The sequence below is a fragment of the Mobula birostris genome, chromosome 5, assembly GCF_030028105.1.
Source record: "Mobula birostris isolate sMobBir1 chromosome 5, sMobBir1.hap1, whole genome shotgun sequence".
Lineage (NCBI taxonomy): Eukaryota > Metazoa > Chordata > Chondrichthyes > Myliobatiformes > Myliobatidae > Mobula > Mobula birostris.
In genome coordinates this window covers 87,638,499-87,652,357 of record NC_092374.1, presented here as the reverse complement: position 1 = coordinate 87,652,357, position 13,859 = coordinate 87,638,499, and the positions used below count along the sequence as shown (strand labels likewise).

At 42.4% G+C, this 13,859-nt stretch overlaps 1 protein-coding gene across 7 annotated transcripts in view; it reads left to right on the top strand.

The window, feature by feature from the left end:
• The window catches only part of LOC140197848 (GRB10-interacting GYF protein 2-like), a 160,104-nt gene extending 149,253 nt beyond the window's left edge, over positions 1-10,851 (top strand). For 6 of the 7 annotated variants that reach the window (XM_072258360.1, XM_072258362.1, XM_072258366.1 and 3 more), the window contains 3 exons: positions 140-199; positions 1,866-2,013; positions 6,052-10,851. In XM_072258360.1, the coding sequence (XP_072114461.1) occupies positions 140-199; positions 1,866-2,013; positions 6,052-6,119 (276 nt within the window). In that variant the 3' untranslated portion in view covers positions 6,120-10,851. The remainder of the gene's footprint in view (positions 1-139; positions 200-1,865; positions 2,014-6,051) is intronic. The other variant, XM_072258364.1, reaches the window with a different exon arrangement.
• The last annotated feature ends 3,008 nt before the right edge of the window (positions 10,852-13,859 follow it).

Sequence of the window (13,859 nt, the reverse complement as noted above, 5' to 3'; positions counted from 1 at the left end):
TCCCCTCTCCTCTGTATGTTCTTTATTTCACACCTTTACCAACCAATAGACAATGTGTCTTTTCTCAAAATCAGTGTTCTGATTCATTTTGTATGTGAGTCCAGTTCTTACAGATTTCCTTTTTCCTTTTTCTTCCTAGTTAACAAAGGAGCTTTTGGGCCTCACTGGGAATCTCTCTCTGCAGCCTGACAGATTACAGGTTAGTATAGAACTTTCCTGGTTCCTTTCCCACCATAACAGCAGTAGTGAAATGGTTGTTCACCAAGGGTTAAGAACATTGCAACAGAAGCACCAAGATGTAATCCAATGCTTTTTTCCTATAATTCCTTTATTAGATAAATACCAGTCTGTTTTGAAGAAATAACTGATTGAACTGAGTAAAGAATTCTAAAGATTCAACAGTGTCTATGTGAAGAAATTTCTCCTGTTTCACTCTTAAATGGTCCATCACTTATTCTAAGACTGTGGCCCTTGGTTCTAGACTTTCAACAGAAATACCCTCCCTGCACCTGGCCTGTTGGAGCTGTTGGAAGAGAATGGTGATTTTTCTTAAATCTAGACAGTGCATTTCCAGTCTCTCTCAAACCCTTAAGTGGCTAACCCACCAACCCTGGAACTAATCCAATAAATCTGCTACTTCCTCTCTGTTAAGTAAGGAAACTGGAACTGCAACAGGTGTGCTTTTATCAAGATGGTATGGTTCACATGCTAAAATGATAGTGGAAAGGAAGTTACTGCTGTTCCAATTGTACTGATGTGTCCCCAACTAGTAGTCATCCCATCTCTAGTCTGGGTCCCATTACTATACCATACCACCTTTGTGTTCTTTTGTTTTGGCTCTTCTCAACAACTTTCCAGCTACTAACTACTTTCTCTTCGACCTTTTTCACCTCTCCCGCGAAATGCCTGAAGTTGTGTGCAGGATTTATGTTGGTATTCATTTTGAGAGGACTAGAACAGAAATGAATAGAACCAGAGGATAATGAATGTGAAATTCATTGCCACAGACAGCTGTGGAGGCCAAGTCTATGGACATATTTAAAGCAGAAGTTGATAGGTTACAGGGAGAAGGCAGGAGAATGGTGTTGAGAGGGATAATAAGTCACCTGTGATGAAGTGGCAGAGCAGACTTGAGAGGCTGAATGGCCTAATACTGCTCTTATGTCTCAATCGCTACAGGCGCTAGTCCCTATTCAAAGAGGATTTTGAAAGAGCTACCCTAGAGCTAATTCACAAATACTAGGCACAAACAAAACTGCCCACCAGATTGGAATGTGCAAGGACGAAGTGTTAAAGAGAGTTTGCACATGATTTTTAAGGACTTAGGATGGCACAATAGAGATTTTGCTGCTTAAAGTGATACTATTTCTATAATTGAAATTAGATTCAATACTATTTCTATAAATTGAAATTGGGGGATGGGGTGAAGCTAGTCCCCTTGCCCTGTTACTGTTCAGTTGAGTTTTGCTCCTGGGTCCTGCAAGTGATATTTTGTATTGGATAGGAATTTTCACTTATCCCTCATCTATGGCCCACTCACCTCTTTCCTTCTCTACTGAAGGTTCTGGATTGTGGTTCCATGTGAATACGTGTTCCTTGAGGACTTTTACAGGGGGCAAGATGAGGGATGTTCTAAAGCTAAGTCAATGCATCTTCAGCTACAGTTTCTGGTTGGAGGTGTTGCATTTGGGGGAGGAGGTGAGATTCAGCAGTGAGAACAGTAACTATTTTTCCTTCTCTGAACCACTCTCAGCCCAGAAACACTACAGACATTTGCTGTCTGACTTCTGCCCGGCTGGTGAGCCAGGTTGCCTCTTCGAACGTTTTGGTAGATTAATTGTGTGATGGCTTCTTTTTATGTTCAGGACTCCATCTGGGGGCTCGGTTCAAACGGCTTACAGTCGCTGTTCCAGGCTAATCACAATAGCGCACAGCAGTCATCTTATGAGAGCTCCCAAGCTGGGAAAAAGAAGAAAAAGCAAAAGATGGTGAGGGCTGATCCTAGTATCCTGGGTGAGTCACACTGCATTTTAACACCATTGTTATTTTTGTGGAATTTTTGGAATGTTCAGAGGTCTCTGTCTTCAGTTTACTGTAGTTTAGAGGGTCCAAAGCGGGTACTCAAAAATGATCTTGGGAATGAAAGGTTTATTTTCCTCTTCCCACCCTGTCACTTGCAAAAATGCCATGCCCTTCTCACAACTCCTCCTTCAAAGAAAGGGGCTTCCTTCCCTACACCATCAACGCCGCCCTCAACCACATCTCTTCCATTTCACATACGTCTACCCTCATCTCATTCTCCCTCTATCCCACAGGGATAGGGTTCCTCTTGTCATCACCTACCACCCTACCAGCGTTAATGCTCAGCATATAATCCTCCGTAACTTCCACCATCTCCAGTGGGATCCCACCACCAAGTACATCTGTCCTTTGCCCCCACTTTCTGATTGCTGCCTTCAGGACTGCCTTGTCTATTCATCCCTCCTCACTGATCTCCCTCCTGGCCCTTATCCTTGCGGAGCAAGTGTCACACCTACCCCTATACCTCCCCTCTCACTACTATTCAGGGCCCCAAACAGTCCTTCAAGGTGAGGCAACACTTTACCTTTAAGTCCGTTGGGGTCAACTACTGTATCCCGTGTGAGACCCAATGTAGATTATGAGATTGCTTTGCTGAGCATCTACACTCCATCCACCAGAAAAAGCAGGATCTCCCAGTGGCCACCCATTTTAATTCCACTTCCCATACCTATTCAAGCATGTCCATCCATGGCCTCCTCTACTGTCATGATGAGGCCACACTCAGGTTGGAGGAGCAACACCTTGTATTCCATCTGAGTAGCCTCCAACCTGATGGGATGAACATTGGATTCTTGAATTTCCGGAAATCTTCTCTTCCCCCCCCCCCCCCATCCCCTCACCATTCCCCATCCTTTTCCGTCTCATCTTATCTCCTTGCCTGCCTATTGCCTCCCTCTGGTGACCCCCTGCCCCTTTTCTTTCTTCCATGGCTTCTGTCCTTTCCTATTAGATTTCCTCTTCTCCAGCCCTGTATTCTTTCACCAATCAACTTCCCACCTCTTTACTTCACCCCTTTCCCCTCCCAGATTCACCTATCACCTTATTTTTCCCTCCCCTCCACCGAGTTTCTAACTCTGACTCATCTCCTTTTCTCCAGTCCTGCTGAAGGGCCTCTGCCCAAAACATTGACTGTACTCTTTTCCATAGATGCTGCCTTGCCTGACCTGCAGAGTTCCTTCAGCATTTTGTGTGTGTTACTTAATTGGCTCTGGGCCTGTATGCACTGGTGTTCAGAAGAATGGAATGGGGAAGGGGAATCTTATTGAAACCTACTGAATATTGAAAGGCCTAGATAAAGTGGACATTGAGAGGAATTGGACATTGAGACTTCCCAACCAGAAGTAGGAATAGCCTCAGAATAGTAGGACGTTTTTTTAGAACAGAGATGAGTAGGCCAAGTCTGTGATGGCTGTGGAGGCTAAGTCATTGGATATGTTTAAAGTGGAGTTGAATAGTTCTTGATTAGTAAGGTTGTCAAAGGTTACGGGGAGAAGGCAGGAGACTGGGGTTGAGAGGGATAATATATCAGCCATGATGGAATAACAGAGCAGCCTTGATGGGCCAAATAGCCCATTGGACTCAAGACTGATTGGACTCTGGCATGGTTCCAGAGGGAGGCAACAGAAAGGAAATTATAGATCAGCTAGCCTAACCTCGGTGGTAGGGAAGAAGGCTGAAGTTATGAAGAATTTGGTGACACTGGATGAAGAACAAAGTCAGCATGGTTTCCTTAAGGGGAAAATCTTGCCTGACAAACTGCTATAATATTTGAGAAGATTAAGGTGAATGTTGTATATTTGGATTTTCAGAAGGCCTTTGACAAGGTGCCACCCATGAAGCTGTTTAAGAAGTTAAGAGCCCATGGTTTTACAAGAAAGTTACTACCATGATTAGAGCATTGGCTGATTGGTAGGAGGCAGTAGGTGGGAATAAAAGGATCCTTTTCTGGTTGGCTGTCAGTGACTGGTGGTGTTCCGCAGGGGTTGATGTTGGGACTGCTTTTTATGCTGTATATCAATGATTTAGATGATTGGCTTTGTTGCCAAGTTTACAGATGATACGAAGATTGGTGGAGGAGCATATAGTGTTGAGGAAACAGGAAGGCTGTAAAAGGACTTAGACAAATTGGGAGAATGGGCAAGAAAGTGGCAAATGAAATACAGTGTTGGAAAATACATGGTCATCCACTTTAGTAGAAGAAATACATGTGAAGGCTATCTTCTAAACGGGGAGAAAATCCAAAAACCTGAGATGGAAGGAGACTTGGGAGTCTTTGTCCAGAACACCCTAAAGGTTAACTTGCAGGTTGAGTCGGTGGTGAGGAAGGCAAATGCAATGTTAGTATTCATTTCAAGAGGTCTAGAATACAAGAGCAGGGATGTGACACTGAGACTTTATAGGGCACTGGTGAGGCCTCACCTTGAGTATTGTGAACAGTTTTGGGTTCCTCATCTAAGAAAAGATGTTTTGGCATTGGAGAGGCTTCAGAAGAGGTTCACAAGGATGATTCTGGGAATGAAAGTCTTATCATATGGGGAAAAATTGACGGCTCTGGGTCTGTACTCGCTGGAATTTAGAAGGATGGGGGGATCTCATTGAAACATTTTGAATGTTGAAAGGCCTAGACAGAGTAGATGTGGAAAGAATGTTTCACTTGGTAGGGAGTCTAGGACAAGAGGGCACAGCTTCAGGATAGGGGGGGCGTCCATTTAAAACAGATGCGGAGAAATTTCTTTAGCCAGATGGTGAATTTGTGGAATCTGTTACCACAGGCAGCTGTAGAGGCCAGGTCACATTTAGGGTGGAGATTGATAGGTTCTTGATTGGCCATGGCATCAAAGGTTACAGGGAGTGGGAGAAAAAATGGATCAGCCATGATTGAATGGCAGAGCAGGCTCGATGAGCCAAATGGCCTAATTCTGCTCCTATGTCTTAGTCTATGGCAGTTTCTGCTCCGATGTCTGCTCACTTGTTCAGTGGTTATTCCATGAAACGTTCCCTTCCTCTCAACTTACAGATTTGTGATAGGCTGTATGGAAAATGACAACTAGATGAGGAAAGCCCTCAATTCAAGTGCCATATTATCCCCAAATATTATTATGAGCTTTTGTTTCTTTGTCAAAGCCAGTCCCATTGCTTCTGTTTTTCTGTCTTTGCTTCCCCACCCATTTTTGTCTCTCACCTCCCCTTGCCCCTTCTAGGATATGTATTTTTTTTTTTGCTGATGGTAGTTTTGTCCTGAGCTGGCACCGTGAACCGCTGCAGTTGTGGTGCAATGTTGCCAATTTCTTTAGAGACTTGTTACTTCAAATTTTATCAAAGGGCCTTTGAGAGTTATCTGGGGACTTGTGTCATATAAGCAGACTAGGTAAGGACTGGAGGCTCTTTCTTCCACTGGGACTTTGAGCCCATTGTCTTTTCACAACACTCTGGCAGCTACTTGCTATTCTAATAATATTTTATAGTTATTAACTTGAAATTAGATTCCTAAACTGTCACTCTTAAATTTGTGCTCTCTTGATTAATATCGACCAACATCATAGTAATTTACTGTATCTTTCCAGCTATATCTTCATTGGCAGTTTGAAAGAGATTAGTGTATCTACCCAAAATTTTCTTCATAACATTTAAATTCATCTTTGCAAGACCCTGACCACCAGTATTTTTGTGTGATTTATGGAATTGGTTGAGAGCGTTCCAAATCCTATTAACTCTTTGGGGGCTGGTGGGGGGCAATCCCTTCAGAACCTGAATGGCTTACTGACTCGTTTTTCAGAAGGAGTGATTTACTTCATTTGATGTAGAACATTCTCACTCCTTTCTCACAGGCGCCAGTATTATAATTGCTGTATCCAACTGTGATTTTGTATTTAAGCTAGGGATGTAGCATTTAGAGCTCGGGGACCTCACTAATTTGTATCTGAAAAATATCCCGTTTAATATGTGTCCTTTTTTTTTTAAACACAACAGGCTTCTCTGTGAACGCATCATCAGAGCGACTGAATATGGGAGAAATAGAGACGATGGATGATTTTTAAAAAAGGTTTTTTTTAAAGTTCCTAAAAGCTGCCTTTGACTCCTTATTGACCGTACCTGGAACATGCTTCATGGTAGGCGTCCGCAGTGATGAATCCAGGATCTCCGCTCCCTGTGCTGGCAAGAAGTGTGAAAATTCACTTAATTTTTGTTTTGTGAACCCTCTGGGTACTTCTACTCTTCATTGGATGAAGCACCTTAATAACCATGCACTTTATCAGACATTGTACATAGACTGAAACTGGAGGTTTTCTTGAATATAAAGTTCCTTTTTTTTTGGAAATATATCTGCAAAACACTGTTACTGTTTTTAAAAAAAAAGTTTTTTTTTCTTTGAAAGGATGTGGAACCTGAAGAAATGCACTTAAAAGACTGAATCCAGAACTGGAACTTATGGTGTGCTATAGTTTGGACAATGTGATTTTTGAGTGTTTAGGTCCCTTTTTAAACAAAAAAAAAGGCAAAGAGAGGATCAGGAGGCCACTTACTCAGTTTTGCTTTGGTTGCACATAAAGCACCGAGCTACATTGGACTAACCCGGACAGCACTGCGCAAGAGTGGATTTTCAGCATTTACGTGGTGCTTAATACAAGGAATGTATAAAAAAGACAATAAATTCATACTTGGACAGAGTAGTTCAAGTGGACTGCTGCGTTGACAGCTTTTTTGTTTTTTATTTTTTAAAAAAAGCTATTTTCCCCACCCCTTTCCTAGGTTAAGTACTTCTTAACCCAGGAATCCAAGCTCACCGGCAGTAACGCAGAACCCATGCTGTCTTGTCAGCTGCGCGGACTGCAATGCACCCGGAAGTGGATGGCGGCTGACGAATCGGAAAAAGAGGAATGGAGAGAGACCAGCCCTCCAGTTTGCTTTGTTCTTCAAAAGGTTGCAAGACAGCAGCAAACCGCTACAAAGAACTCGCTTTTTTTCATCACCCCCAACCCCCCCCCACCCCCACCTTAGTCCACTGAGGTGACTTAACAGCTGTGCAAGGGCTGTACGCTATAATTACCACTATTCATGTGGGACCATTTCAGTCTTGTGTCTTTTGTTTAAGAGGATAGTTGTACTTTGGTCTGTTTGTGTGTGTGTGTGTGTGTGTGTGTGTATTTTTTTCCCAAATATAAACTTCTGTTCCCTTTCGGAATAGACCTAGAGTGGTAGGACTGAAGTGCATCTTTGAAAGTCAGCTGCTTTGTATTTGGACTCTGGTGGAATGGCTCCCACTGATAATGCATGTGTTTTTTTTAATTCTTTGTTTTCTCTTATCAAACCACAACTTGTCTTAAAGCTTTAAGAAATGAAGCAAATCACAAATTGGCATCCAGAAAGTCTGGGTGAAGAAGTGTGCATGCTTCACAGGTGACTCTTTGGGAAGATTGAAACCACAGTGAGGTCTAGTTGACTTGTGACAAGACAGAGTAAAGTCAATAAGTGTTTGTAGAGTATATTTTTTAAAAAAAACCTTTGAGGAGAGACGACAAAAGGAACAGGGGTTCAGGTTCAATTTAAAAGCTACACCAGCTGGGCACAGAGCTTTACAGTGCAGAATTATCCCAGGTTGCAAACTCTGGTGCCTCCTGGCTAAGGCAGCAGTATATTTCTTCAGTTCCCCCCAGACCAAGGTCAGTTGATTCTGCTAGCATTATCCATTCTGCCCCAGTGGCTTCTGGTATATAGCATCCAGTGGATCTGGAAGTGGGTTTAGCTATGATTGCATGTCTGCTTTCCAGAGTTATGGATGTTTGAATCAAGAACCTAATTTTGTGAGATATTGGAATGGGACCTGCAGAGAGTTTGTTTGCAGTACCAGAGAAGGGAACCTGGGTTGGGCACAGTGGTTTGGAATTGATTGCACATCATTTACTCATTGTGGTAACCATGGTTATAATGTAATTGAGTGTAAATGTAAAGACCATTTCAGTATTAACAGACCTCAAGTGTACTTTCACAACTCGAGTGAGTGCATCTTAGAATTTGTTGGTGTGAAAAGGCTGTTTGCATCTCTCTGAAAGCTTTGTGTCTCATTTCTCCCCCTCCCACCCCCATCCTTTCGTTAAATGCATTCAACTAGCTAATCTATTACATACACACTCCAGAGCACTGTTTAAAATAGGAAATGGGCATGAGGAAGGTAAATGTGCATCTGTTACTGTGTCACCCACATATGTGTGTCCACTTGCCCTACAGCAAACAGAGGCAGCAGCTTTAATCCCTGATGACATTGGTTTTATGCCCATCCCACCCAATACACCAATGCATTGGTTAATTCCTGCAGAGGATGCAAGGAGGGAAAGTGAGTTTTGTTGTTCATAATGGTATTTTCCTTTTCTAATTGAAAGCTTATAAACTACATCGTGCCTGCTTTGAGATTACTGATTCTGTTTTTCTTTTTTAAAAAAACTCAAGCATTTGGGGAAAAAAAAAGTTATCCTCGTTAAATTGCCCTAAAGTAAGTTAATTGGATTGTTTTTTTTAAAGCTAACTTTGTTTAAATTGGTAGGAGTTAGAGGCTTTCTATTGAATGGGCTGTGCTGCATTAAGTCTGAGTTGCTTTTTTGAGAATCCAGTTTGTAAACAGTGTTTTTAATTGTGTGCTTATTCACAGGTCAGCACTTCCTTAATCGCGTATGCTGGGGGAAATATACACACAAAATTAAGAAATTAATGTACTTGGACTGTTGCATTAGATGCAGCCAGAATGGCACAACTTGTCCTTTTCCCAGGTACCCTGTATTTGAATTTATCCCCATGTAAATCTCCTGTTTCCCCCACACTCCCTGCATCCAAAGCCAGTAATTGTTGTAAGTGGTAACCTGGTTAGAGTATGCACACTATTCATAAGTTTACTTATCTTCTACCCACCTAACATGTAGGTTAGCATTCAAGTGGTGTCTTTTGACAAGCAGGCTAGCACTACTTCAAAATTCAGGAAAATACGCACAATATTCTTTTCCAAGTGGGTTGGGCACACTGAGTTGGTATCAGTCTGTTAATTCAAATCCACTAAAGATATTTTTTTTACTGTCCATTTCTCCCAGCAATCGTATTACTTTTAATATAAAGTTCTCCTGGGTAGATTGGTTGCAATTTACAAAACGTGATCTTCCCTGTGAAAGAGTTCACTGCTGCCACCAAGCTGGTTTACTTCTAATTGTGGTGTGGTATGTTCTGAATTGGTTCCTTCAAATGACTCCACCTTCATCCACCATGGCAGTATAATGAAGCTCAAGGCCCTTTCTTCCACCTGTGCCCCAGCTTGAGATTGCAAAATAGGTATTTGTACTGGTGGGTGTTTCTCAGATGTATGTGCTTTTTCTGGTCATGGTTGAGAAACGTGTGGCCTTGGTTAATGTTCCTAGGTCTCAAGTGTGGTCTAATTTAATCCTGATGATAGCAATGTGGTCAACAGGATTGAAATCCACCAAGAGTGATGGAAAGATAAGCATAGGACAAATGCATCAGTTGCTGCAAGGGTTGGACTCCAGAGCATTGCATTGACTCTTGGCTCTAGTTTGGTTTTATTTTTTTTAAAAAAGCCTACTCCCCTTCCCCAGGCCATGGCAGTCAGCAATGCTCATCTCGGGGTAAACTTCACTGCAACACTTACTCATTTGTGCCCATTTATGTTCGGCTGCTATTGAAAGGAACAAAGATTGTATGACTATAAAGCCATGAGCTAGCTTATTCAGCCTAGGCTGTACTGGTCCAGATATGAAGCACCACTTATTGCATAAGCTAAATTAATTCTGCACTCTTCTCAGTGTAGATGTGTATATTTTAAACCATGTCGAGGTTTTTTCTTTTGCGCAATGCCACGTATTGCTTTCTGGAGAACATCCAGGAATGTAGGCAGATGAAGGAGGTATATTTTTTGGCTTGGGTAGGGAGGGACATTGGAGAGTTAATGCAAGTTGGATGACTTATTTGCACAATTGTTTCATTTGATTTTACAACCAATATCTGTTGTGGGGGAGGTGGGTTGGGTGGGGTATGGGTGTAATGTACTTTTTTAAATTGTTGTGCATAATCCCGAGCTTTGTAGATACTTTGCTTACCATATAAATAACTTGTACTTTTGGTTGGAAGCCTGACTACAGAGTAAAATTTAAACCTCCCTCTGCTAAACACAAGATATTATTTTCCAGGTTGGGGAGCTCTGTGAATACTGCCTTTTCACAAGTCTTTCAAGCTTTGCATTCTTTTTGTGGATGTAATAAGGGGAGGGGGCGGGTGGTTAAATAAGACAAGTGTATATAGTTTGAGATGTAAAAAAAACAGAATAAATTCGTACTGGGTTTCTGAACTGAAATGGCTTTTTTGTGGTTGTACATTTCTCACCTCATATTTAGATCGTCACTGAACCTTACACCCTTTAAACAGTTTACCTACAAATTGTTCCATTTTTGACCAGCTTCTACACCCCTGTGGCTATGGAGTCAAAATGTCTCTCAGAATACAGCCGACTCTGGAAGAGCCAGTTGAAGAATGACACCAGCTGATACTACTTCACTACATGGCAATGAAAAGAGAATGTCGTGTCCTTGAGCCATCTTTCAGGCAAGACATTACACTACATTGCCAAAGCAATATGGGTAATCCTCTCAGAAGGGCAGGTGAGATTTCCCTCAGATTTTGGACTGTATTTCTCCAACACCATTGGAAAAATATTCACAAACAACAGAAAATCTGCAGATGCTGGCTGGAAATCGAAGCAACACACACAAAATGCTGGAGGAACTCAGTAGGCCAGGCAGCATCTATGGAAAAGAGTAATGTTGACATTTCAGGCTGCAACCCGGCATCAGTCCTGCTGAAGGGTTTGGGCCCAAAACATCGACAATACTCTTTTCCATAGATGCTGCCTTTCCTGCTGAGTTCCTTCAGCATTTTGTATTGGAAAACTATTATCTGGTCATTATTCCGTTATTAGCTGCCACATTCCTGCATTGCAACACTGCACTTCAATTCATTGTTGAAACACTTTTTGGGCAGCTTGGTTTCAGGAAAGCTACACAAATGTAAGTCTTATTTAAAGAAATGTTTCATTTTTATTTATTCTGTAACAGTACGATAATATCCGGGTTTTAATATCCTTCTACCATCAAATTTCTGAACAGTCCAAGAATGGCATCTCGTATTCCTCTTCCGCACTATTTATTTATTATTGTTGTTCCTTTCTGTGCCTAATGGTGCATCAGGCAGTAACCTTACCGTATCTTTAGCACTTTTTTTATGAGGCCAGGTTGCTAGCTCAACGGTCAACCCAGCACGAACCCAGGAAGGAGCTGGACAGATTCAAACCTGGGACCACTCTCCTTGAAGTCGGGTGTGGATGCCACTACACCACCAGCTGGCTCTATTTATTATATTTGCAGTAAATTTTTAATGTCATGCACTGTTAACTGCTTCCACAAAAAGTGCACATTCAAACGGAGACATAACGTAAAGATTTTTGTATGTGAAGGATGTAATAAAGTCAATTCAATTCAGTTTTGTGACATATATCAGTGATACTTAACCTGATTTTGGTTACCTGTTATGGAAACATGAATGATGGACAGCTCTTCAGAAATGTATCCTTGTATCATATCCCCACTCCTGTTCAGAGGTTTTAATAATTTCAGTTTTTATAGTAGGCAAAAAGGCAAGATCTTGATCATTTGGGTTGAGGGATGTTAACAATTCTGCATTAGTCATGGCATGGATAGTAAATGCAGTTTTAGAATTTTGTTGCATCTCACAGCTCAGTTTCTGGATTGAATCTGTCAATGTAGGAATAATAGAATCCTTTCCAATAAATGGATTTCTCCAGACTTTGATTTCCACAGACTAGGAAGAAATCTTTCTTGAAGGATATTAATTTAATTTGCAGCTCCCTTCAAGTGGCAGAGTCAGTAATGTGTATGTGCTGAGGTACTTGAGAATGAGTGAAATGATGGTAGCTGGAACCACTTATCTGTTATGGTTAATTGTGTACCATATCACCTAATGGTGCAAGTCCTACTGAGTCTTGAATACTTAATCCAAGCTGACATTGTCCCTGAGGGACTACCACATTGCTCGTGATATGGTCTATAAAATGAGATATGGACTCTCTCAGGTAAATGTTTTGAGGAATTCTGCTTCATTATTATCTATGTTGACATTGCTAACATCTGCAGATCATGAAGACCCCTATATGTCTTGGAATGTAGAAAATCAGCGAAGATTCCTATTGTTAAGAGCAGGGAAGATTGAGGCATAAAAGAGGGATACTGCTTAGTGGAACGGTCATCGACGGAGTGATCTGAGGCAGAACGTTAGGGCTTTGGTGCTAACGGGTCGAGGCGAGGTAAGTTACTTGTGAGGAATGGAAACAGGAAGTATGTTTGTGAGGCTGGTGTTCTGTGTCAGATATGGGATGTCCGGGAGACTCCCAGGCTCCCGGATGGCCATATCTGCGCCAGGTGCATTGAGCTGCAGGTCTTCAGGGACCGGGTTAGGGAACTGGAGATCCAGCTCAATGACCTTCTGGTTAGGGAAAGTGAGGAGGTGATAGAGAGGAGCTATAGGCAGGTAGTCACACCGTGGACTCAGGAGACAGATAAGTGGGTAACAGTCAGGAGAGGGAAGGGCAAGAATCAGATACCAGAGAGTATTCCTGTGGCTGTCCCCCTTAACTATAAGTACTCCTGTTTGAGTACTGTTTTGGTGGGGGGGGGCAACCTGCAGGAAGCAACAGTTAGGGGGTCAAACAGGCAGTTTTGTGGATGCAAGAAAGAAACAGGTATGGTAGTTCGCCTCCCAGGTGCCAGGGTCCAGGGTGTTTCTGATCACGTCCATGGTATCCGAAGTAAGAAGGTGAACAGCCTGAGGTTGTGGTACATATTGGTACCAACAACATAGGTAGAAAAAGGGAGGAGGTCCTGAAAACACTACCAGGAGTTAGGAAGGAAGTTGAGAAGCAGGACCTCAAAGGTCATAATCTTGGGATTACTGCCTGTGCCACGCGACAGTGAGTATAGGAATAGAGTGAGGTGAAGGATAAATGCACGACTGAGGGATTGGAGCAGGGGGCAGGGATTTAGATTTCTGAATCATTGGGACTTCTTGGGGCAGGCATGACCTGTACGAAAAGGACAGATTGCACTTGAATCTGAGGGGGGACCAATATCCTGGCAGGGAGGTTTGCTAAGGCTATTAGGAGAGTTTAAACTAGAATCGCTGGGGGGTGTGAACCGAACTGAAGAGATGGAGGAAGGGGCGGTTGGCTTACAAATAGAGAAAGTTTGGTGACAGAAAATAGGCAGATGATAGAGAAGGGATATGTTCAGACCGATGGTTTGAGATGTGTCTATTTTAATGCAAGAAGCATCATGAACAAAGCAGATGGGCTTAGAGCGTGGATCAGTACTTGGAGCGATGATGTGGTCATTACAGAGACTTGGATGGCCCAGGGGCTGGAATGGTTACTTAGAGTGCCAGGCTTTAGATGTTTCAGAAAGGACAGGGAGGGAGGCAAAAAAGGAGGCTGCAGAAAAGGAGGAAGTCATGGAGGGATACTGAGTCTCTGTGGGTGGAAGTTAGAAACAGGAAGGGGTCAATAACTAGGTGTTTTTTATAGACCCAGTAGTAATAGGGACATTGAGGAGCAGATATGGGGACAGATTCTGGAAAGGTGTGATAGGGTGCCATGCACAATCCTGATTTGATGGAGACAGATGTGTGAGCACAGAGGAACATCTGGAGAAACTTCTGAA